Consider the following 21,511-nt stretch of genomic DNA (forward strand, 5'->3'; position numbering starts at 1 on the left):
ATTATTTTTGTTTTAATCAGCTACGGCAAGGTCTACTTGTTAACGTTTGACTTGCCACGTGGTTACTACATCCTTGAGTGTGTGTCTGATGAAACGCTGACGTGTTTCTTTTCTTTGCCTTTTTTTTTTTGTCACTGTCTGTCTGTTTCTGGCTTCTTCTTCTTCCTTGAGAGCTGAAAGAAGCAATGGCGATTTGGTCGGTCGTTCGAAGGAAGGTCTTTAATGGCTGTAACTCCTCTTATTCTTCTTCGGTGAGTTTCCACACGTTTCATCTCTTCATCCCAAAAAATTTTGTTTGTTTTGAAATGATCAGTCTGTTGTTTTTTTTCTTCAGATTATAGGAAAGTCATGGAAGTGTAAGAGTTCTACGGCATCTCATACTCGGTACTATGGAGCTCTTTCAAAAGAGGTAGCTGCTTAAAGTTCATGTCTTTATATACTTTTGGTAACTTCAGTTTGTGTTGAAAGGAATTAACTTTGAATCTGCTGTTGTGAGATGATCAATAGATATGTTCTTGGATTATTTTTTGCTCATCGTGATGGTAAAGCAATCTTTAACATTGACTACAGACTTCAGTTTTCGTAAGAGGATCACCGGTCAGTCTTCCTTGTTATCTAGGTACTACTCCTTTGTGATTAGATGATACACTAAAACAGTCACATTACTTGTTTGATCTCTCTCTCTCTTTATTTATTTATTTATAGGTTCCAGTTTGAGCTCAAACGCTATTATGAGGTGGGTTATGTTGTTGCATTTTAAGCCATCATGTTTTTGATTTTGTTATGACTAGCTATAACTGTTTTCTAATAATTCTTTGATTGTCTCTAAGCAGGGTGACTGTGTCATACAACCACACATTCAACACTAGTATCAGGTTGTTTTCCTCGGATGAAGGTATGATACACTCTTGATTTCAGTTTCAGTCCATATCAGTGGTTTGATTATTGATAAGGAAATTTATTTTTGATGATGGAAGGTGGGTCTGTGGATGCTGTTGTTCCATACATGGGAGAATCTATTTCTGATGGCACTTTAGCCACTATCTTAAAGAGTAAGTAGAAGCTTATATAAGGTTGCATATCTAAGATTTTTCATTTGCCGGAGAAAAAAAAAAAAATTGAATCAACATTATCTATGTGAAACCACTATTTACTTGGATCAGAACCGGGAGACCGTGTGGAAGCTGATGAGCCCATTGCTCAGATAGAAACTGATAAGGTATTATCATTGGTTGCGTTCTTTCTTTTCTCTCTACTGTTCTTGAAGCTTTGTCAGTTTCACTAATACTTGTTGTTTATTACACAGGTTACAATCGATATTTCTAGTCCTACTGCTGGAACTATTGAAAAGGTAGAGTATATATCAGATTGAAAGAAAAATTTTCGATCCGTTGTTGCTATATTGAGCTTCATCTCTCTTTTGGCAGATCGTTGCAAAAGAAGGTGACACAGTGGAGCCTGGCTTCAAAATAGCAGTGATTTCTAAATCTAGTGGAGCTGCAACTCAGGTTGAAGATTCAGAGAAGAAGCCTGAGGAGACTAAACCAGAGAAAAAAGAAGAGAAACCAAAACCTGTAGCAGAATCTCCTCCTTCACCAAAAGTGGAAACTTCACCTCCAAAAGAGAAGTCTAGAGCTCCTCCTCCTCCTCCACCTGCTTCAGGAGCGTCACCAAGAGAGCCTCAACTTCCTCCTAAGGACCGGGAAAGAAGGGTACATACTAGAATTAAAAGTTTGTATGCTTGACTTAGAAAACCATGCTTATTAGTTTTTGACTTTGACTTACAGGTTCCTATGACAAGGCTCAGGAAACGTGTTGCTACACGATTGAAGGACTCTCAGAACACCTTTGCGTTACTGACTACGTTCAATGAAGTAGACATGTGAGTTTTTGACTGTTCATTGTTCTTTATAGTAGCAATCTAAATAAGAAACGGCCTTGTTTCTTATCTCATGAGTGATCTTCTTCTCATTGTCATGTTTCTGACTATTACCTCTATATTTTTAACTATCCTGAATCAGGACAAATCTGATGAAATTACGTTCAGAGTACAAAGACGCGTTTCTTGAAAAGCACGGTGTCAAACTAGGATTGATGTCAGGTTTTATAAAGGTATAAACTTCACTACTCCCCCATCATCAAATCATTGTGTTTGTATCTCCCAGAAAATGATAGTTTTCTTGTTGCAGGGAGCCATCAGCGCACTCCAAAACCAACCTGTAGTGAATGCTGTTATCGATGGAGAAGACATTATCTACAGAGATTACGTCGACATCAGCATTGCTGTTGGCACACCAAAGGTACCAGTTTCTATCTCATCTGTATAACTCTGCTGAATCTTAACTTCAAACTTACTCCAATGTGTTTATATATCTTATATAGGGACTGGTTGTTCCAGTGCTTAGAAACGTAGAGCAGATGAACTTCGCTGAGATTGAGAAAGAGATCAATAGACTTGCTAAGAAAGCAACCGCTGGAACAATCTCCATCGATGAAATGGCTGGAGGCACATTCACCATCTCTAATGGTGGTGTTTATGGAAGCCTTTTGAGTACTCCTATCATAAACCCTCCTCAGGTTTGAACTTTCTCCCACTTTTCTTTCAGTCACTCTCAGCATTTTCAATCCACTGACTTCTACTTTGTCGTTTACAGTCAGCTATTCTTGGTATGCACTCAATACTGAACCGCCCAATGGTTGTGGGAGGAGAAGTAATGTCAAGGCCAATGATGTACATTGCATTGACTTATGACCACCGTCTGATAGATGGAAGAGAGGCTGTTCTCTTCCTCCGTCGCATCAAAGACGTTGTTGAGGATCCACGCAGGCTTCTTCTCGACATCTAAACCGGATTCTATGAAACTATCCATGTGTTAATCCAAAAGAAGTTTCTTTCTATCACAATCATGTTCCTTGCTTTGCTTAACCAAGAACTTGTATATGTTTTATGTGTTGAAAGATTTATTTTAATAAGAGTGAAATAAGCAATGCCCTCTTGACAAAAGAACGTACACTTCAAAGGAGACAGAAGTCATTCAAGAAAAGCAAGAGACACAGGTCATGGACGAAGAAGACACACACATTATGTTGGCTTGTAGTATTTGGTGGCAACGAACGGCATCTTGGTGATGTTACCTTCATAAGGTTTACCACGGACCAAGATCTTCACTTTAGTCCCATTCTTGTGCTGACCAGACTTCACATACCCCATGGCTATGTTCTTCTTCAAGTTGGGGCTAAACCCACCACTCGTGATCTCTCCAATCTTGTTACCACTCTCATCATGCACCTCGCTATGCGACCTTGCTGGTGGTCCTGAAGAGAAGAATCCAACTCTTCTGATAGTAGGTCCATCTTGAAGCTGTTTGAGGATCACATCAGCTCCAAGAAACCCTCCTTCAGCTCTTCTACGCTTCCCTATGGCCCATGTGAGGCCAGCTTCAACAGGAGTAATGTGTTGCTCCATGTCGTTACCGTATAGACAAAGCCCTGCTTCTAGCCTGAGACTGTCTCTTGCTCCTAGACCCGTGAGCCTTACCTTCCCCTCGGATTTCTCCAAGATTGCTTTGGCCAAATCAACTGCATGCTCGGACGGAACCGAGATCTCAAAACCATCTTCACCAGTATACCTGTAAACCCCAAAACAGACACATTCATTAACTGTGACAGCTTCAGAACACTCTTCCGTGAGATCTTACCCGGTTCTAGTAAGGAAGCAGGTGGAACCATTAATGTCCAGGATCTGGAACTGCCCAAAGTAAAGCTTGCTCAAGTCCTCTTTAGTGAGGTGTTGAAGCACCGGAGCAGCCAAAGGACCCTACAATGCAAGGTTCAAGATCACATTGTACTATAATACAAGTCTATACAACAATGACTGGCCAAACCTGGAGGGCGAGAAGAGATCTCTCATCATGGATATGCCAAGAGACATCACCTCCTTTGGATTTAAAAGCCTTCATGTGCTCTTCAATATGAGCCAAATCCTTATCCCTACAACCAGCATTCACCACCAAGTAGATATGCTCATCAGTCACTTTAGTAATCACCGAGTCATCAATAGCACCACCCTTCTCATTCGTAAACACAGTCAAGCTCCCGGTTCCAGGAGCCAAACCAGCCACGTCAGCAACCACTAGCGTCTCGAGAAAGGGAACACAGTCTTTGCCCTTGAGGCTCAGACCACACATGTGCGCAACATCGAACAAACTCCCGTTGACCCTGCAGTTAACAGTCGAGTCGATGATGGAGTCTTTGTACTGAATCGGCATGCTCCAGCCGGCGAAAGGAACCATCTTTCCGCCGTGGGCGACGTGGAAGTCGTAAAGGGCGGTTTTTTTCAGGTCAGCGCCGGAGGCGAAGTGGCGGCGTGGTGACAGAGGTTTCTTGTCGGATTGAGCAAGACGACGGGTTATGGATTGGCCTAGCTGCCATAGACTCCCTCCTCTCATCTTCTCCTCCTACTCTTCAACCTATAAAACAGTTTGATCCAAGTATAATCATAATCACATGAATGAATCTTTATATTAAGCATTTCATCCAGAGAGAGATAAAATTGCTCAAACTCTTGTGCTATGAATGAAAAAAAAGGAGAACATTTTGAATCTCATTGACAAAAAGGTGAACACTTTGAATCCATAAAGCCTTTATCTATAAGATTCAGATTCATTATATAACATCTGAAAAACAATCTGGGAGCTTAGTTATCACAATGAGATCAAACTTCCATGTTCATACAGAAGAAGAAAACAGAGAACATCATCGACAAATGTTGTCTGAAATCAAAATAAGCGGCGATTCTGTGATTTGAAACATAAACTCAGAGGTAGAAATGAAAAGGGTCGTGGAGAAACCTTACAAAGATTGAGACTTTGTGTTTGCCTCTGGAGCTTCTTCCAGATTCCTTGATACTACAAAGAGTGAAACTTTTGTAGTGTTTTTGCAATTAACTGATGGTTCCCTAACAAACAAATAAATAAATAAAAGGGCTTTATATATTTTGGGAACTAAAAGTTTAAAAATTGATTTAAATTAGAGATATGGGAAGGAAAAAAGAAGGGGTTGGTGGTGGAGGCAAACATCATCCAAAGCAACCACATCTCCATTGAGTGGTAAGTGTATGTTCTATCTTTATCTTCTTCTTTATAGTTTTGTAAATTCAAAATAAACGTATACTATTGTATTGCAAAAAGAGGAAATGTTTGATCTTTGTACTATTTTTTTTTTCTTTAAAAGGCTTGCTAATTAAAGACTAGTAAGATACAAGAGATTGGTTCAGCCATAGAGTTAAACTTAAAAGTTGAGTAGAGAAACAACTTGCAAAGCAAAGCACAAAACACAACACAACATACTTTCAAAAACAGAATATAAAAGAAATAGAATGGGAAGATGAAGAACTCCATGATCTTCAAATTCTAGTGGGATCCACGACCAAGAGCAGTGCCCACCACCTCTGCCACGCCTCGTCTTTTTAGCTATGGTGGTGAACCACTTGATATCCTTTCTCCATATTCTTTAGTTTCTTAGATGATTTTAAACAACGACCTCCACGAGACCTTTGCACCATATCTTTGTACTTTTTTGTGATACAATGAGTTGTAGACATTCTTTTACTTTTGCATCTTATTATCCATTGTAACCCGTCTTCAATCTAGTAAACCAATTTGGTACAGAATTTTTAATTTCTACTAAACCATCCATAACCGTAAAACACCTAAACCAGGTGGTGGAAATATATTTATTCAGGCACGTAACAGCGTTTAGCTCACAAAGATAAAAGGAACAAACACATAGAAACACGACACACACTGCAACATCTTATTTAGATTAATTACTAAGTCTCCCTCTACTTCATAAGATCACATTTTATTATTATGGTTTCGTCTGTGATCTCGACCATCATCATCATCACTCTTCCTCATTCCAGTTCCTTCAGAAAATCTTCATTGTCTACCAGGACCTGTCATATCAACCACCAAACAAACCTCTTAGCAAAACCAAAATGAAGCTAAGTAGAATCTTTAATACAGTCACCAGATTCATCCATCTCATAAATGTGCAGTTACTTACTGTTTTCCACCCATCTGGATCGAGGAAGGAGACAATCTTGGTGCCGAGTCCAGGAAGAGGTCCGGCTTCTCTTGTGATTTTTCCTCCTAGCTCTTGGTTGGCTATCTTCACTACTTCAGCGCTTTTGTACACATCATCCGTGCCTATTGCAATCTGTTCATTAACACTTAGACCAAGTTAACAATCAAAGGAAAGAACACAAACCGGTTAAAGACAACATAAACAGTAGCAATAGTCTAAACCCCACACCTGTGCATATGCGTTGCCCTTTGTGTACTCAGTCACGCCGTAGTTATAGGTCAGCTCCAAAACTATGGACTCATATTCCTCAGCATATCCCATCATGCCTATGGTGTACTGTTTCATTAAACAAAAACTCGTTCAGAGTCGCAACGTATCTCAAAAGTGTAAACTACTTGTCTAAGAAGTATCATTGATTAGTTCACCTTGTATTCAGGTCTCTCAATCCTTCTCAAGAGTCTCATCCCTAGGGCCTGCAGGGTTTGAAAATTGAGGTAAGCAAGCTAGAAGCTTTCCATAAAACAGCAATGTTAATTGTCTTATCAAACACAAAGACAGCCTTGCTCAACTGGGTTGCATCACCTTTTCATAGAACTTGATGGCACGGTCAAGATCACCAACACGAAGCATGACTTGACAGAGAGGTTCAGGAGTTGGACCTCTCTGGATGAGCTCAAACATGTAACCATCAGGGTCCTTTACAAACGCAATAACACTGCCTCCACCTTTGACCGGACCAGGCTCTCTGGTGACATTTCCACCCTTGGCACGAACCGCCTCAACCATCTTGGAAACCTGAAACCAAACTCTCCACAATCAGGGACCGACTGATCCTAGAAATCTAAAAAATCAAAGCATGAGGACAACTTACATCTTGAGTTGAAATAGCGAAATGCCCAAATCCAGTTCCAATGTCATATGAGCTTACACCATAATCTGTAAACCAGATTTCTCATAAGAATCCAAGTAATATCACTTATGTGTAGACAAGAAGAGATAAGAGGCATATACTGTAAGTGAGCTCGACAACGAAGTTGGAGGTTTCAGGACCAAAACCAAGGAAAGCATTAGAGTACTTCTCCTCAGGGACATCTCTTTTCCTCAACAGCTTCATGCCAAAGCACTCAGTGTAGAACCTATTCAAGAAAAATAACTCCTATCATATAGAATGAACAACACAATAGTGTATGAATGAAACAGAGAGAGGAAGGCACATACTGGATAGTGCGATCAAGATCACCAACGCGGTACACAACATGGAGAAAACGACGCTTATCCTTCTTTGGCCACTCCAACAAATCAGCATTTTCTGCCATTTTTCTACATAAAAGAGATAAAAATCCAAACTTTAAACACCTTTCTCAATGATCATCATCACCGTAACACAGAACAATGAGATCCCATGAAACCCATAAGATCAATCGAATAATGATCCACAATTAAACCCAGATTCAATCAAAATATATGATTCTGAATGTTTCATATGACAAGCAAATGAGATCTAGAGTGCGATCAACGAGGATACGATTCATCGAAATGTAGAAAAGAGATCATCTGCGACAGTTACTCACCTGATAGAAGATACACACAGCACTGGGCTTTGATAGTTTTCTGTAGATAGAAAGCAAAGTCCGTCACTGTACTTATAAAAAAAGAACTAAGTGAGTGACAACTTCTCGGATACTGCCTGTGATGTAGTTTAACCATCACAGACGTATTACAGCCGTTAGATTAGTTGTTTGGGGAACGATGGGATGTCAACCTAATACCCATGGGATACACGTGGTCGTACAGAAACGATTTTTTTTTTGTCGGCAGATAGTACAATAATGAAGTGTATTATTATGATGAGATAAAAGCCCAAGGCACATGGGTGTAAGCCCATACATATGAAGGAGAAAAGCCCACTACTTGAAGTATATGAATGTTGCGTTATATGCAATTTTTTTGTTTGATTAGTTTGTTTTCAATTTACATTTTTTACATCTACATGCATGATGCATGTTATAAAAATAACTAAAATATTTAGTATATTTTAGTATTTTAGTATATTTTTAAAATCTCGACGATAGTAATGTTTGGATGCATATGGCATATGAACAGAAGACACATGGTCAGAATCTTATAACAAATGTTTTGAATTTAACTTCTCTAGAAATTAAGCTGTCCTCTTCTTCTGTTTGATAGCTTTTATATATCAAAAGAGTTGCCAGATGGACCTCTCTGATAATTGATAAACAAGTTTTGTCGGCTTGCTGTTTTATAATTTTTTTTCTTTCTAATGCAGCACTATGTTCCCTAGATTGTTATGATATACTGTATGTGGAACGTTACATTTGTTAGTTACCTGCAGCAACTTGTCGCAATAGTTTTGGTTTTCTAAAAGCATTTATTAAGTTAGTTTATTGGTTGAGAGGAGGAAATGTGTTATCAGCTTATCATCAACAAAATAAATACAATAGGCCTCTTCTAGTCAATGTATTTTTTATCTACTCAACAAAACAAAAGAATGGAGTTGTTGTATTCCTCTCTTTATTTCTCTAGAGTCTAGACTGTATTTCAATGCTTTCGATGGATATTTTCAATAATAACTGAATAATAGAGAGATTAGAGAAAACTCATACCTAAAGGGCACATTATAATCTTCTTTTATTTTCCCACTTTTTAATCGCATGCGGTCAACACCAACATTGAAAGACAATACTAGAAACTAATTAATAACCAAAAATACAAATGAACTTTTTGATATATATATAAAGTATAAAACACTTTTATGGAAAGTTTTTCAATTTTGAATGAATTCACTTGAATACTATAATATGGTACGAAAACTTTTTATTTTGAATAATACTTTCGTGTACGAAAATTTATTATTTTGAATAATACTTTTATGCACTCGAAATATAGTGAAATACAGTGATGTGTAGCTGGCACTTTTTATCACTATTGAAGGCTATTATCGTAAGTTAACTCTGTCTGAAATTCAACGAGTTTGTGTGTGGGGGAGAGGAGCAGCGAGCAGAGTGTATTCACGTGAAACACAGATAGAGAGAGAGAGACATAAATCTTTTAGCAGTACTAAACCCCTTAACTAACATTATGTCTAAATCTCTCTTCTCTTATCTCAACCAAACACTAAATAAATCAATCGAAAGAGCAGGAAGATAATGCAAGGATCTGTACCTGAGTCTGAATCCGAACCAGAAGAGTTTCAGAATCAATTCAATGCCATTCACTAGCATGTCTTCCACCGTCCCTCCTCTTCTCTTCTTCCTCTTCATTGTAATCTTCAATCTTTCTATTTCCGGTAAGTTCTTCTTTCGTTCCGACAAGTTCTTCTTTCATTCCGACAAGCTTTTGTAATAATCTTTGCCAAAGTTTCAATTTTTACCAATCTCCAAACCATTTTTTTTGCAGCAAAGTCGTGGCCTTTATCGCAAGAAAACAAGATCCAAGAACAAGACAAAGACCCATTCGTCGGATTCAACATCGGCACCGACGTCTCCTCGCTCCTCCCTCCTCCAGACCTCGTCAAGTTCCTCCAAACCCAGAAAATAAACCACATCCGTCTATACGACGCCGATCCGGAGCTCCTCAAAGCCCTGTCCAAAACCAAGATACGCGTCATCATCAGCGTCCCCAACAACCAGCTCCTCGCCATCGGATCCTCCAACGCCACCGCCGCGTCGTGGATCGGCCGCAACGTGGTCGCTTACTACCCCGAGACGCTTATCACAGCCATCTCCGTCGGAGACGAGGTCTTAACCACCGTCCCGTCTTCCGCTCCCTTGCTCTTACCAGCCATTGAGTCTTTATACAACGCTCTCGTGGCCTCGAACCTCCACACTCAGATCAAAGTCTCCACACCTCACGCAGCCTCCATCATGATGGATACTTTCCCTCCTTCGCAAGCTTACTTTAACCAGACGTGGCTCTCGGTTATCTCCCCCTTGCTTCGGTTCTTGTCCAAAACCGGCTCTCCTCTGATGATGAATCTCTATCCTTACTACGTCTATATGCAGAACAAAGGCGTTGTTCCGTTAGATAACTGTTTGTTCGAGCCGTTGACTCCTGCTAAAGAGATGGTTGACCCCAACACGTTGCTGCATTACACCAACGTCCTTGACGCTATGGTGGATGCAGCTTATGTATCCATGAAGAACCTGAATATTTCTGATGTGGCTGTGCTCGTGACCGAGACCGGGTGGCCTTCTCAAGGCGATAAAATGGAGCCGCACGCTACCATCGATAACGCTGATACTTACACCTCCAATTTGATCAAACATGTTTTTGACAGAACGGGGACGCCTCTGCGCCCCGAGGTGACGCCGAGTGTGTACATCTACGAGCTGTTTAACGAGGATAAGAGGGCGCCTCCGGTTAGCGAAGCTAGCTGGGGGTTGTTCTACGGGAACACTACTCCGGTTTATTTGCTTCATGTCTCTGGAAGTGGGGCTTTCTTGGCGAATGATACGACGAACAAGACGTACTGTGTTGCTATGGATGGGGTTGATGTGAAGACGCTTCAGGCTGCGTTGGATTGGGCTTGTGGGCCGGGGAGAGCGAACTGTAGTGAGATTCAGCCTGGGGAGAGTTGTTACCAGCCGAATAATGTGAAGGGGCATGCTTCTTTTGCTTTTAATAGTTATTACCAGAAGGAAGGGAGAGCTTCTGGTTCTTGTGACTTCAAAGGTGTGGCTATGATCACTACTACAGACCCAAGTAAGCTCTTCCTCTATTCTTTTTATTGTTAGAGAGGACAGTGATTGGTTTACTGATCAAGAGAATGTGTATGTTTCAGGTCATGGAAGCTGCATTTTCCCAGGAAGGTAAGAAAGTTGTGACATTAAAACGTTATTAGTTCTGTATTTTGTGTGTTTTTATTCATTTGCTGTTGGCTCATTTTTGTGCAGCAAGAAGGTTGGAAACCAGACACAGACGGTGGTGAATTCGACTCAAGTTGCAGCTGGTGAAACCTCCTCAAGGAGTCTTCTCTCAAGAGGCTTCTGTGCGAGTATTATGATTCTTGTAACTTGTGTTTTGTTACCCTTTTGGTGATTTTTCATTTTTTCTTTACCACGGTTGAGTTACAATTCTAGGTTTTCATAAACAAATTGTATTTTAATCAAAATTTTGTAATTCGTTGTTTTGTTTGTGTAGTCCATTTTAGTAGTCAGTCTCTTGTAGCTTTGTTGGGGGAAATGTTTTGTGTAAAACCTGTCTTGGTAAATGTTATTGTTACATGGCTGTGTTGATGTATTATTCCCCACCATGTGATGAAAATTATGCAGAGTTCTAAAAATCGGTCCAGGCGGCGTTTAGGTTCCTGCCTAGTTGGTAAATCGAGCTTGAACGAAATGATTTTTTCAAACCGATTTTAGAAAAGAATCAGTCTAGATATTCAAAAAATCAGTCTAAGCACATGTCTAAACAATAATTTTCTAACCACCGCCTAACAATTTTTTGATCACTGAGATTATGAAACTAATGAGAGTTAAACGGTCACTAAAACATGGGAAATGTCAAAAGTATTCACTGAACTTAAAAATTAAATGTACAAAATCATGTTCTTAACAATAAGCTACAGATTAATAACTGTTTGTCACAGCAATGAAGAGTTTGAAGATAAGATAATGGTGAAAGAAGAGTCTTGCGGTATAACCAAAGCCATAAAACTGGTTCTTCTGTTTGTTTATATTCACATGTTTCTGCACAGTATGGCCGCATGCAAGTCTCGGCTATCTGACTAAATCCATGGGATAACACCCGAGTACACGGATGAAACTCGTGAACTCCTGCAAAACAAAAAGATAAGATCATTAGAATCTGTTAGAGACTTGAGACCAGCTACAAAAGCTCTGGAGTTTGAGAGGACTGAGACCTGTAGATGGCCAAGGGCGTGCTGAGCACGTATTTCAGCCATGGAAGCTTCAAAATCAATGTAGAACAAGTAATCAAATGACCTGCCATCATCACCATCATCACAAAACAACACTCAACTACTACTTCTCCAAAAAAAGATGTGTTCATCATGTTGTGCGTTAGAACTAACAAACTACTTACTTGGCGCTTCCATTGTTAGAACCATCAACTACTCGTAGCGGTCTTCTTCTTTGCGGACGACTTTCTATCTTTGATAAGTTAATGCTTCTTAATGCAAAAACAGCCAAGGCCTTGAACAGCACACCAGGACCTTCTTCCAGCGAGAACACTATACTTGTCTGACAAAAAAAACAGAAGCATTACTACTAGGAGTCTAGGACTAATAAGTTTCAGCTGAAGTTTAAATACCTTATATGGTCGGTCTGTTCTTGGAATCATAGGCTCTCTCGAAAGTATCAGAAAACGAGTCACATTGTTAGCATCATCCTGAATACCATAGAGAGACAAAACACCAACGTAAAGATTGCAGAATCACATTCCTTCTATGTCATAAAATCATTCAAGCTGTGATCAGTAGAGACTAATTACCTGTATGTTCTCGGCAAGAATATCTAGACCATATAGATTTGCAGCTCGTACACTCGCAATTGCTCCAACATCCTTCTTGCCGCTTGAAGCAACAGTCTGAAGAAAACACTTAACGTTTCATTACTTGTGAGCTGAACTAAAAGACTCATTATCTCAAGCCCTTACCTGAGCAGCAGTAGCAGTGTCTTTTGCAGAGATTCTCTGTATGCCTAAATCGTTAAGTGAATTCACACATTGATCAAGCGCCTGCAGAGAAAGAAAAAGCAAAGTACTCAACCATCAGTGAACTTAGAAGAGTCTCTTCAAGGCAATGGGTGAAGAAGAATAAACCTGAGGATGGCTTAGAACGCGTTTAATCTCTTCCTTTGTAACACCAGGCACTCCTAAGAGACAATGATTCACAGGAAGATGGACTTCTTGGACAATGTGAAGCCTATGGCGAAGAAGCAGATCATAATTACGGTGGATACTACCACCTACTGAGTTCTCGATCGGTAATACCGCTTTATCCACCAACCAAAGCTCAACAGCCTGAAGAATCAATCATATCAAAACATAGTAAAGCACCACTTTTGTGAGGGTATGAATATTTTAGAAATGACCTGGAAGGCAGTTTCAAAGTGTTCACAAGGCACAGTTTCACAATTTGGATATGCTTCTAGTGCTGCTGTCTCGCTATATGCACCTGGTATGCCCTGCAATTGGAGAGTGCATGTGAGTGCATGTAAATATAAGCAAATGAAAGAAACAGAAACACATATTTGCAGTTAGTTAGGTGAGGAATGAAAGAATTCACCTGAAAAGATATTCGCACTTTTGAATCATCTCCAGCAGAAGAGTAGAGACTGCTTGCAGATAGCGGTTCTGTAATGAACTTTTAAGCGTCAGGGAGAGATTAAATAAAATAAGATAATAATGAGGCCATGACAGACAATGCATTTGAGTTTTATAATATACTTCTGGGAGAAGTACGTTACTATGTATCACTCAAAATGGATTAGATAACACATGCAACAAGCCTTAAATAATCATGAGACTACAAGACAAGAAAGATTGAATCTGAAACATCCAATGCAGCTACTAATATGGAAAGAGAATTTAGTACTAACAGAACATGCTACTCCATTTATAGAACAAACCGATACATGTGTGGCAAGCCCTATGTCGCAAACGATAACGGTTGATATATTTATGAGACTACACTACGAGAGAGATCTGATCTGAAACATCAAATGAAGCTACAAATACGGAAAAGAAGTCCAGTATTGACAATACATATCAAGTATTTCATTTTTTAAATGTGATAGAAAGCCCTATACCGTGATGCAAATGACCATGATTGATCTATATATTAGACTATACGACAAGGAAGACTGAATCTGAAACATCAAATGCAGCTCCTAGTATGGAAAAGAAGAATATAGTATCAGCATAACACATCAAGAACTCCATTTTCAATACAAAACAAGCCCTATGTTGCAATGCAAATGACAATGATTGATGCATTTACGAGCCTACAGGACACGAAAGATCAAAGCTGAAACATCAAGTGCAGGCACTAATATAGTAAATGAAGGAATCTTATGCCAAAAGGCATATACCATTCTTGGAATCAAGACATCCGTAGGCGCAAACATTAGTAATGTCAAGCCAAATTAAATCTCATTTCAGAATATCTGGAAAAAAAACTCTTAAATGCAGAAATCTAGAGGAAAAGAATTCCAAATACAATTGTATTCAAAGATTTCATGTAAACCTAGACAAGGACATGAGCATTATTGGCTCTTCTGACAAAAAAAATCTAGGCTAGTGGTAAGAATGTGAAAACAAAGATTCCTAAATGATCCACCACAGCATCTCTACCAGCAATGATCTCTCATCTGCTTAAACAAAAGGATCCCACAAAAACAAAATCCATCTAACAATCACAATCTCAAAATGCATGATTGCATAAACACAAAACAACCAATCAACATTATCAATGTGAAGACCATAAAACAACAACACGTCAATGAAACCAAGAGATAAAATGAACGAGTTGACTCACTAGGAAGCATGCTCAAGTCTCTATGAAAAGCAACAGGCTTTGCCTCCCGAACCAGACCCATTTCATCAGAGGCCTTCTTCTTGAGCTCAGGGCCGTCTCCTTCAACGGCAGTGACGGCTCTCTGGGAAGCACCAGAGGAGGAGGAGGAGCATTCCCAGAGGGAGACACGACGACCCACCAGAGGGTAACGGTGAGGCGTTTGGGGACAAACCCAGATGGGAAAACACCTCAGAGCCATAAAGTGAGGAGCTTTTTGTTTGGAGGATGACGAAATCGAGCAATGCGGAGGAGGAGGAGTTAGGTCAACAAAAGTGTCAATGGGAGAGAGATGGGTTTGGTGAGAAAAGTATATTAAGTCACAACAAAAAAGTCTGGATTTTTATTTGCTCTTCTGGAAGGTCTTTGTTTACTTTCAGACAAGAGTAAACTCGGAAACTCAGACGAAAGGAAAGGTCCACACTTTCAAGACGTTACGTACATTACACACACATATATATTATTTTTATTTTTTTATTATTCCTTTTTAGTAAGCTGGCTGACAAAAAAGAAATTGATTTTTTCCTCTGTCAATAATAAATTGTTTTGATGACTCCTGGATATTATTGTTGGACATTTATTATTTTTTAGGAGTCAATCAAGTTTAGAAAATGTTATCAATACGTTTTTAATAACCATAATTTTTTTTTCCTTTTTAAAGTTGAAAATTAAATGAAAGTATCCTTGATTTGATTCAACAGTTTGACTAATATTTTAATAATGATTCAACATCGAAAAATATGAGTTTCATATTCCAAAAAATGTAATTACATATATTATATATTATGGAAAAAAATTAAAGAAAATTTCAACATGGTACAACGTATACCGTCAGACAGAAATTTGATAGGACGGTTCAAAATTGTGTAGTCAAATATAATTTTATATAATAGATAAAATTATTGCATGTAAAATCATTTATATAATATTTTTTTATAGATTATAAATAACACAATTAACCACAAGTTAAAAATGTTCAAAAATTAAAAACTAGTTTAAAACATTTAGTTTAGAATTATTCACAACTAAAAATATATTTATTAAATAAACTTGCGTTATGCAAATTTAGCATATTATTAACTTTAAAAAGTTCTAAAATAAAATTCTTGCATTTCAGTTGAAAAAGAATTTTGATATTATATTTTTTTTAAAGCTTTGCAATTAGATTTACAAAGATTGGGTTGTGAGATTTGATAATGCTAAATATTTTTTTATTACATTATCAGATAAATATAATGCTAAATATTCATTCAAAAGAAAATAGCAAGAGAAAGAAAGCAAAACTATGTAATCTTTTTTGGATAAGTCAATGTAATGGGCTGACAGAAGAAAAAAAAAGACTAATAAAATAAATTATGCACTTATCCGGTTTATTTCGGTTAGGTTTGTATCAAACCCGGTCTTGTTGTAACAATTAATAAGCCTAACCAGATATATACAGAGAGAGAGAGCGAGGGAGAGAGAGAGAGAGAGAGAGATCTCCGTTTCAGCTCCGGTAAGTTTCAGAAGCAATCGAACATGTTAAGTTCTTGTAACAAAGATGTAATCTTTAAGCTTCCATTGCTACGGCGTTGAAGTTTGCTTCCTAGGATTTGGATTTCTCTAACCAATTCAGAGTTTTTGTGTTTAGGGTTCTTGTTTTTGTGTTTAGAGTTTTTGTGTTTAGGGTTCTTGTTTCAATGCCTAAAGTTTTAGACTTTACTCATTTGGTGTCTAGGGTTCTTGTTTCAATGCCTAAAGTTATAGACTTTACTGTGCTCTTGCTTGCTTGTTGTTTCTGTAGAGAAAGCTGATTGTTTTAGAACTTTTAAAATCTCATACTGTTTATATTTGATTGGGTTCTTGATGTGAGCAGATTCTTGAAGTGGTAAATGGATAACATTGTGGACTCGTTGAACAAAGCCTACGAGAAGTTCGTTATCGCCTCAGCTGATGTTCTCGAGTCCAAAGAGAGTGCAGGCGGGCTAAAAGCCTCTCTCACCGACGCTGCGTTAGAGAATTTCAAGGAGAAGTGGGAGCTGTTCCGCGTGGCGTGCGATCAAGCTGAGGAGTTTGTGGAGTCGGTGAAGCAGAGGATTGGATCCGAGTGTTTGGTTGATGAGGCTACTGGCTTAACAACAACAACAACAGGAGGAGGAGGTAGTAACTCAGGCCAAAGCGTTGGCGCTGCGACTAGTCTCCCTCCCATTAGCGCGGTGAGGCTGGAACAGATGAGTAGAGCGGTTAGATGGCTTGTGCTTGAGCTGCAACGTGGGTCTGGTGGTGCGGCTGCTGGTTCTGTGCATTCTCCTAGGTTCTCTGAAGACTCCACTCAATAGAGTGTGTGTCCTACTACTTACTACACACTCCTTTTCTAATCTAAAACTTCAGCGGCATTACTCTTTTGAGTCTTTATATTCTGACCAAGCAAGAAGCAATACTTGATTGCTGAACCGTTTGATTTGTAGGAGTTTTGAGTGTTTGTTCTGAATATCAAGTAAAGAGAGACTGTTTTTATCTTTTTGTAATTCTTTTTATATTATTATGTTTCTGTTTGGTTAGTGTGGTTTTTATGTTTTGTATTAGAACATGATAAAGGCAAACGAAAAAAATGTGATTCACGGTGAAGAAGATAGATAGATATTCACAACAAAAGCATGAGAAGCAAAGTTTTAGGACATAAGTGAAAAGAGTTTGACCCCCAGACGTTCAGATAGAGAGTTAATTTCGCAACACACTTAGTTTGTTTTCTAAGGCTTAAGCGAGAAGAGAACTATCACCACCACTAGGATTCTGGGTCTGATCCAGAGGCTAAGAGACTCGAGAAAGTGTGTTCCTTTCTTCTTCTCACCTCCCAAAAGTACTTCCTTTACCCCGTATTAGTTCTGGGTTTTAGGATAGCTCGATTGGTTTATTCGTGTGCGTCTATGTTTCTCTTTGATCTGTCTTGTTGTGTGTGTGTTAATTCTCTGTTTAAACGCATCTTTGAATGTTGTCCTCCTGTTCCTTCATACGTTGCTGCAACCGATCTTATTAATCTGGTTCTGTTGTGTATTTCTCTGTAATTTTTTAGAGATATGGATTCCAATGACCCGATGCTGCTCCTGAGTTCCCGGATTGGTCAAGTGAGTTTTCTCCTTATTGTTTTATAATGATCTTTGGGAGGCTTTTTAGTTTACTACTACTATGGAACTAAGTGATAAGAACCGTTTGGTGTTGCCTCAGACGTGCTTAGATCATGTGAAGTTAGTTATTTGTAATTCATCTGTTCCTATGTGTTTTTATATCCCACAGATTGGTGATCTTGGTCTTGATTTGCTATGGCGTTTCTTACACATAATCGTGACCCTATGTCACATCGTCTCTGGCATCTTTGAGGCAATTCAAAGCTATGCGATCTCGTTAGGACTGATTCAAAAGTACAGCTCCATCGACATTGAGAAACTCAGGTGTCTAGCTGTTGTATTGGATATCGAAGTAGCTCGAGATGTTGCCAAGGTTGTTGAGCTTTTACAGTGGTTAAAGACCATTGGGGTGAAACAAGTTGGTCTGTTTGACTCCCAAGGTAAGATGCTTTCATCAAATCATCTCTAATTGTCCCTTCATGAATACACATTGATGGCTCAGAGTTTGCTTCTTTTAGGCTTGTTGAAGAAGTCCAAGGATATGATCCTTGAAATGGTGCCAGGTTCAATGTTGTTACAGGTATGATAATCTCAAATTAATACCTTATCTCTAGCTTCTCTATTTAGATTGTTACTTTACCTGCACAGTGTATGTTTTCTTTTTTAATAGGAGACTGGTGAAAAGGACATTTCGCCTGACCGGAAGGGCATTGCTATAGAGTTCATTTCGTCTTCCGACAATAAAGAAGCTGTTGTGAAGGCAGCCAACATACTACTTCAGAGACACTTGAAAGCCAGCCATCCTGAGAAGGATGAAGGGGACAACGTTTTTACTGAGTCTCATTTGAATGAAGCATTAAGAGTTGTTGGTTTGTGTTGATTGTATTATTTTAAACTCAGATAACTGTTAAAGGAAAAGGAACTGATGATCTAAACTGTGGCAGGTGAGAACGTACACGTGCCTGATCTGATGCTGGTTTATGGACCTGTGAGGAGCCATCTCGGTTTCCCTGCTTGGAGACTTCGATACACTGAGATCGTGTATGTTCTTTGTACCTCCCACCTCTTAAATATTCAGAGCTAAATCTCATAAAGAACTTTTCTTGGTGTATTTGTTTGTTGATAGACATATGGGATCGTTGAAGTATATGAGATATGGTTCCCTTCTGAAGGCAATCCACAAATTTACAGGAGTGCGCCAAAACTATGGCAAGTCTTTTCTCTTTTGACCTGGATTTGAGTCACCTGTTTGTCAATCTTGTCTTTTATATCCAGCTTTTACTTTGGATTGAGTTTGCTTTCTGCTAATGGGAAGAAACTGGACTTTTTTTCTTGACAGGGGTTTGATGATGATTGTCCGGGCGCAGATGGTGTTATAGAGATTAGTTTTTGGTTTGTGATTCACATATATGTCGTTTCAAATGAGACATGGAGTTACTAATCTAGTGCTGCCACCATTATTGCAAATTTGTTCACATTTTGTTCTGACAACCAGTAATGCTACAGAGTTCATTGCATAGAATTTGATTACATAACTGAATAGTAAAAAGCTGAACCGAAATAGAACATAAGTTTTCAGATTGGTTACAACTTTTCATATTCAAATGAAATGGGAAAGTCTGAACATCGCTATAAGCTGCATCTATGCAATGTCTTGCATGTTGCTTCAGTATTCTGTTTCCAATAGACCATCGATAAGCCCAAATTCAAGCGCCTGCATAAGAAAAATAACCATAAAAAATATCAATACACAAGATTCAAGTACAATGGTGTATAGGGATATGATTATGAGGAGAAAAGACCATGCCCACGAGCTGTGAATATAAGCTCATTTGAAGAAATTCGAGTTAGATTTGGTTGGTAACATTTACCTCAGAAGCGGATAGGAAACGATCTCTTTCAGTGTATTGCTGCACTGTCTCAAGAGTTTGTCCAGTGAAAGCTGCATACATCCTGTCAATTTTCTGCACGCCAGAGGCAACCAAAGAGATCAATCAGACCAAAGAGTCAAATTCTTAGCTCCAAGAAGCATGAGAATAAAGAGAGAGACTTACTTGTCTGGCTTCGATGGCTTCATTCACCTGTCTCCTCACGTCCTCCACATGTCCCTGCAGAGTTTAAGTTAAACATGAAATCAGTTTCAAGTTCATTGCGTATAAGGTTCCAAGTACTAACAAGAACTAAAGAGACATACTCCGCATCCAGTTTGAGGTTGATGGATCATGACACGAGTGTTTGGCATTGCATAGCGCATCCCTTTCTCACCTCCAGCAAGAAGAAGTGCTCCTTGACTCGCTGCTACTCCAAACGCTACTGTTCCAACTTTAGGCTTTATCTAAAACCATCATTTACGAGCAAAATCTCAAAAGGTTAATATACTGCAGCTACTGTGTGACGGAAACATGATTAAGAGAAAGGAACTTACCCAAGACATACAGTCATAGATTGCTAAGACCGAGTAAGTACTGCCTCCAGGACAATTCAAGTAAATCTAAAGCAGAGAACACTTACTTGTCAGTAAACATGAGATTTAACTTTTTAAAGAAAAGCAGGTGGGACCAAGTGTAAGTTAATTGAGCTAACCAAGATGTCGGATTTATCATCAATAGAAGCGAGGGTTACAAGCTGAGATATGACACGCTGAGCAACCTGTGCGTTGATTGGTTGTCCGATGAAGATTATGCGGTTACGGAATAACACTGAAGAGAGGTCCAAAGGTCCTCCAGGGGTCATCACTGATGGCATTACAGGCGGGTTTCCTTTCTTCGCCACTATAACTCCAGATCTAGACATTGCAACACGGACGAAACAAACTCAGTTAAACACACTGAAAAGAGAAAGTTTTTCGATTGACATTAGTAATAATAACTTTAACAATCAATCTAGAGATACATAGACAGCGAGAATGGTGAATACATAATCAAGAGAGGGAGGATAGAACTGAGATGACCTTGGAGCAATGTTACGAGGATCCTTGTTGCCAGAGACATTACTCGAAAGTCCTGAAAAACATCAAACACAACTCAAATCTCAGACACACATCAACTCACCCGGCAACAACACTTCTCCAGCATCAAACAATCAACTGAGTTCCAGAATCCTAAACCCAACAACAAAAAAAATCAAAGAGGGTTCAAAGTTACCAGCTTTCAATGAATCACCATACGGACTTGGAAGAGCAGAAACTATACGCCTTGTAAGATTTCTACACAAAATCAAATAAACAATAAAAGACATAAACTTTGCGTCAGTTACAATGGAACAAGTGTATAATTGAAGCAGTAGTACTAACGCAACTCGTTTTGAGAGTGTGATTGCGATTAGAGTACCTTTGATTGTGAGATAGATACGAAGTGGGTTTAGCGTTTCTAGTTCGAGAAGAGAAGGTAAGACTCAGAGGAGGTGAAATTGCCAATCCCGCCATTACTACTACCAGAGCTTTAAGCTTTTCTCTGTGTTGAAAACTTTCGGATTCGGGCGTGGATAGACACGGAGGAGGGCAAGACTCGAGGTTAATGTTTGGACACGAACAGAAACTGAACCCAACAACAACAAAGACAGGTCTGAGAGTCTCTCTATCAACCAGCGGGTTCAAACAACATCATAAAATTTTATTTTTATTAATTTTTATTTTCATCTGACATCTACAAAGAAATTACAGCAAAAAAAAAAAATTACAAAATATACTTAACCTCAAAAGGTGACAAACTTCTTTTTTTTTTTCATAATGAAAACGTTTCTGTTGTTCTAACTGTTATATTTATGT

General features: G+C 38.9%; 8 protein-coding genes across 13 annotated transcripts; 4 read left to right on the forward strand and 4 right to left on the reverse strand.

Moving 5' to 3' along the window:
- The first annotated feature begins 34 nt into the window (after positions 1-34).
- Positions 35-2,973, forward strand: LOC103836205 (dihydrolipoyllysine-residue succinyltransferase component of 2-oxoglutarate dehydrogenase complex 2, mitochondrial). The gene is made up of 14 exons (XM_009112445.3): positions 35-251; positions 335-409; positions 571-619; positions 706-736; positions 834-895; positions 978-1,052; positions 1,164-1,219; positions 1,307-1,351; positions 1,428-1,712; positions 1,788-1,882; positions 2,022-2,112; positions 2,190-2,300; positions 2,383-2,577; positions 2,655-2,973. Exons 1-14 carry the CDS (start codon positions 186-188, stop codon positions 2,844-2,846), a joined length of 1,428 nt encoding a protein of 475 aa, XP_009110693.1. The 5' UTR covers positions 35-185; the 3' UTR covers positions 2,847-2,973.
- Positions 2,944-5,117, reverse strand: LOC103836204 (aminomethyltransferase, mitochondrial). 2 transcript variants are annotated; one of them, XM_009112443.3, is made up of 4 exons: positions 4,856-5,117; positions 3,885-4,469; positions 3,699-3,817; positions 2,944-3,629 (listed from the first exon to the last, which is right to left on the reverse strand). In XM_009112443.3, exons 2-4 carry the CDS (start codon positions 4,446-4,448, stop codon positions 3,083-3,085), a joined length of 1,230 nt encoding a protein of 409 aa, XP_009110691.2. In that variant the 5' UTR covers positions 4,449-4,469; positions 4,856-5,117; the 3' UTR covers positions 2,944-3,082. The 2 variants fall into 2 exon arrangements, with proteins under 2 accessions (XP_009110691.2, XP_009110692.2); XM_009112444.3 differs by having other exon boundaries at positions 4,851-5,108.
- Positions 5,118-5,696: 579 nt separating this feature from the next.
- Positions 5,697-13,699, reverse strand: LOC103836206 (putative lactoylglutathione lyase). The gene is made up of 10 exons (XM_009112446.3): positions 13,694-13,699; positions 7,659-7,680; positions 7,306-7,407; positions 7,099-7,223; positions 6,959-7,023; positions 6,670-6,882; positions 6,513-6,560; positions 6,316-6,423; positions 6,067-6,219; positions 5,697-5,956 (listed from the first exon to the last, which is right to left on the reverse strand). The coding sequence occupies exons 3-10, from the start codon at positions 7,401-7,403 to the stop codon at positions 5,915-5,917; spliced, it is 852 nt and encodes a 283-aa protein (XP_009110694.2). The 5' UTR covers positions 7,404-7,407; positions 7,659-7,680; positions 13,694-13,699; the 3' UTR covers positions 5,697-5,914.
- Positions 9,032-11,349, forward strand: LOC103836214 (glucan endo-1,3-beta-glucosidase 1). Its single transcript, XM_009112454.3, has 4 exons — positions 9,032-9,394; positions 9,505-10,809; positions 10,889-10,916; positions 11,001-11,349. The coding sequence occupies exons 1-4, from the start codon at positions 9,313-9,315 to the stop codon at positions 11,143-11,145; spliced, it is 1,560 nt and encodes a 519-aa protein (XP_009110702.1). The 5' UTR covers positions 9,032-9,312; the 3' UTR covers positions 11,146-11,349.
- Positions 11,605-15,836, reverse strand: LOC103836212 (arogenate dehydratase/prephenate dehydratase 1, chloroplastic). Its single transcript, XM_009112452.3, has 10 exons — positions 14,606-15,836; positions 13,355-13,422; positions 13,161-13,253; positions 12,889-13,089; positions 12,724-12,804; positions 12,559-12,654; positions 12,379-12,456; positions 12,151-12,308; positions 11,969-12,050; positions 11,605-11,882 (listed from the first exon to the last, which is right to left on the reverse strand). The coding sequence occupies exons 1-10, from the start codon at positions 14,841-14,843 to the stop codon at positions 11,826-11,828; spliced, it is 1,152 nt and encodes a 383-aa protein (XP_009110700.1). The 5' UTR covers positions 14,844-15,836; the 3' UTR covers positions 11,605-11,825.
- A 198-nt stretch (positions 15,837-16,034) lies between these two features.
- On the forward strand, positions 16,035-17,189 carry LOC103836211 (mediator of RNA polymerase II transcription subunit 32). 2 transcript variants are annotated; one of them, XM_009112451.3, is made up of 2 exons: positions 16,035-16,136; positions 16,497-17,189. In XM_009112451.3, exon 2 carries the CDS (start codon positions 16,513-16,515, stop codon positions 16,957-16,959), a length of 447 nt encoding a protein of 148 aa, XP_009110699.1. In that variant the 5' UTR covers positions 16,035-16,136; positions 16,497-16,512; the 3' UTR covers positions 16,960-17,189. The 2 variants fall into 2 exon arrangements, with proteins under 2 accessions (XP_009110699.1, XP_033133819.1); XM_033277928.1 differs by having other exon boundaries at positions 16,037-16,183.
- Positions 17,190-17,264: 75 nt separating this feature from the next.
- On the forward strand, positions 17,265-19,277 carry LOC103836209 (dehydrodolichyl diphosphate synthase complex subunit NUS1). 3 transcript variants are annotated; one of them, XM_018653980.2, is made up of 8 exons: positions 17,265-17,448; positions 17,694-17,745; positions 17,915-18,185; positions 18,264-18,325; positions 18,416-18,614; positions 18,690-18,784; positions 18,872-18,954; positions 19,085-19,277. In XM_018653980.2, exons 2-8 carry the CDS (start codon positions 17,698-17,700, stop codon positions 19,122-19,124), a joined length of 798 nt encoding a protein of 265 aa, XP_018509496.1. In that variant the 5' UTR covers positions 17,265-17,448; positions 17,694-17,697; the 3' UTR covers positions 19,125-19,277. The 3 variants fall into 3 exon arrangements, with proteins under 3 accessions (XP_018509496.1, XP_009110698.1, XP_033133804.1); XM_009112450.3 differs by having other exon boundaries at positions 17,336-17,480; positions 18,690-18,786; XM_033277913.1 differs by lacking the exon at positions 17,265-17,448 and having other exon boundaries at positions 17,521-17,745.
- On the reverse strand, positions 19,180-21,327 carry LOC103836208 (ATP-dependent Clp protease proteolytic subunit 6, chloroplastic). 2 transcript variants are annotated; one of them, XM_009112449.3, is made up of 9 exons: positions 21,075-21,326; positions 20,889-20,950; positions 20,696-20,747; positions 20,329-20,530; positions 20,171-20,236; positions 19,940-20,080; positions 19,800-19,853; positions 19,617-19,709; positions 19,180-19,459 (listed from the first exon to the last, which is right to left on the reverse strand). In XM_009112449.3, exons 1-9 carry the CDS (start codon positions 21,167-21,169, stop codon positions 19,412-19,414), a joined length of 813 nt encoding a protein of 270 aa, XP_009110697.2. In that variant the 5' UTR covers positions 21,170-21,326; the 3' UTR covers positions 19,180-19,411. The 2 variants fall into 2 exon arrangements, 1 of the variants encoding a protein (XP_009110697.2); XR_004450487.1 differs by having other exon boundaries at positions 19,203-19,459; positions 19,796-19,853; positions 21,075-21,327.
- Between the last annotated feature and the right edge of the window lie 184 nt (positions 21,328-21,511).

The sequence above is a fragment of the Brassica rapa genome, chromosome A08 (genome assembly GCF_000309985.2).
Source record: "Brassica rapa cultivar Chiifu-401-42 chromosome A08, CAAS_Brap_v3.01, whole genome shotgun sequence".
Classification (NCBI taxonomy): Eukaryota; Viridiplantae; Streptophyta; class Magnoliopsida; order Brassicales; family Brassicaceae; genus Brassica; species Brassica rapa.

Bases quoted from the DNA above. Each gene is read 5' to 3' on its own strand.
- LOC103836208 (XM_009112449.3), bottom strand. From the start codon at position 21,169: ATGGCGGGATTGGCAATTTCACCTCCTCTGAGTCTTACCTTCTCTTCT. The intron at 20,951-21,074 runs GTACTCTAATCG...GATTTTGTGTAG, and splicing joins TATCTATCTCACAATCAAAG to AAATCTTACAAGGCGTATAG. The intron at 19,710-19,799 runs GTAAGTCTCTCT...TCTGGCGTGCAG, and splicing joins AAGCCATCGAAGCCAGACAA to AAAATTGACAGGATGTATGC.
- LOC103836211 (XM_009112451.3), top strand. From the start codon at position 16,513: ATGGATAACATTGTGGACTCGTTGAACAAAGCCTACGAGAAGTTCGTT.
- LOC103836209 (XM_018653980.2), top strand. From the start codon at position 17,698: ATGGATTCCAATGACCCGATGCTGCTCCTGAGTTCCCGGATTGGTCAA. The intron at 18,186-18,263 runs GTAAGATGCTTT...TGCTTCTTTTAG, and splicing joins TGGTCTGTTTGACTCCCAAG to GCTTGTTGAAGAAGTCCAAG. The intron at 18,785-18,871 runs GTGTATGTTCTT...GTTTGTTGATAG, and splicing joins GACTTCGATACACTGAGATC to ACATATGGGATCGTTGAAGT.
- LOC103836212 (XM_009112452.3), bottom strand. From the start codon at position 14,843: ATGGCTCTGAGGTGTTTTCCCATCTGGGTTTGTCCCCAAACGCCTCAC. The intron at 12,309-12,378 runs GTATTTAAACTT...TTTTTTTGTCAG, and splicing joins GAACAGACCGACCATATAAG to ACAAGTATAGTGTTCTCGCT. The intron at 12,051-12,150 runs GTAAGTAGTTTG...TGATGATGGCAG, and splicing joins TCTAACAATGGAAGCGCCAA to GTCATTTGATTACTTGTTCT.
- LOC103836214 (XM_009112454.3), top strand. From the start codon at position 9,313: ATGCCATTCACTAGCATGTCTTCCACCGTCCCTCCTCTTCTCTTCTTC. The intron at 9,395-9,504 runs GTAAGTTCTTCT...TTTTTTTTGCAG, and splicing joins CTTCAATCTTTCTATTTCCG to CAAAGTCGTGGCCTTTATCG. The intron at 10,917-11,000 runs GTAAGAAAGTTG...ATTTTTGTGCAG, and splicing joins AGCTGCATTTTCCCAGGAAG to CAAGAAGGTTGGAAACCAGA.
- LOC103836204 (XM_009112443.3), bottom strand. From the start codon at position 4,448: ATGAGAGGAGGGAGTCTATGGCAGCTAGGCCAATCCATAACCCGTCGT. The intron at 3,818-3,884 runs GTTTGGCCAGTC...CTTGCATTGTAG, and splicing joins GATCTCTTCTCGCCCTCCAG to GGTCCTTTGGCTGCTCCGGT. The intron at 3,630-3,698 runs GTAAGATCTCAC...TGGGGTTTACAG, and splicing joins TGCTTCCTTACTAGAACCGG to GTATACTGGTGAAGATGGTT.
- LOC103836206 (XM_009112446.3), bottom strand. From the start codon at position 7,403: ATGGCAGAAAATGCTGATTTGTTGGAGTGGCCAAAGAAGGATAAGCGT. The intron at 6,883-6,958 runs GTAAGTTGTCCT...GTTTGGTTTCAG, and splicing joins TCGCTATTTCAACTCAAGAT to GTTTCCAAGATGGTTGAGGC. The intron at 6,424-6,512 runs GTGAACTAATCA...TTAATGAAACAG, and splicing joins TTGAGAGACCTGAATACAAG to TACACCATAGGCATGATGGG.
- LOC103836205 (XM_009112445.3), top strand. From the start codon at position 186: ATGGCGATTTGGTCGGTCGTTCGAAGGAAGGTCTTTAATGGCTGTAAC. The intron at 896-977 runs GTATGATACACT...TGATGATGGAAG, and splicing joins GTTGTTTTCCTCGGATGAAG to GTGGGTCTGTGGATGCTGTT. The intron at 2,301-2,382 runs GTACCAGTTTCT...TATCTTATATAG, and splicing joins TTGCTGTTGGCACACCAAAG to GGACTGGTTGTTCCAGTGCT.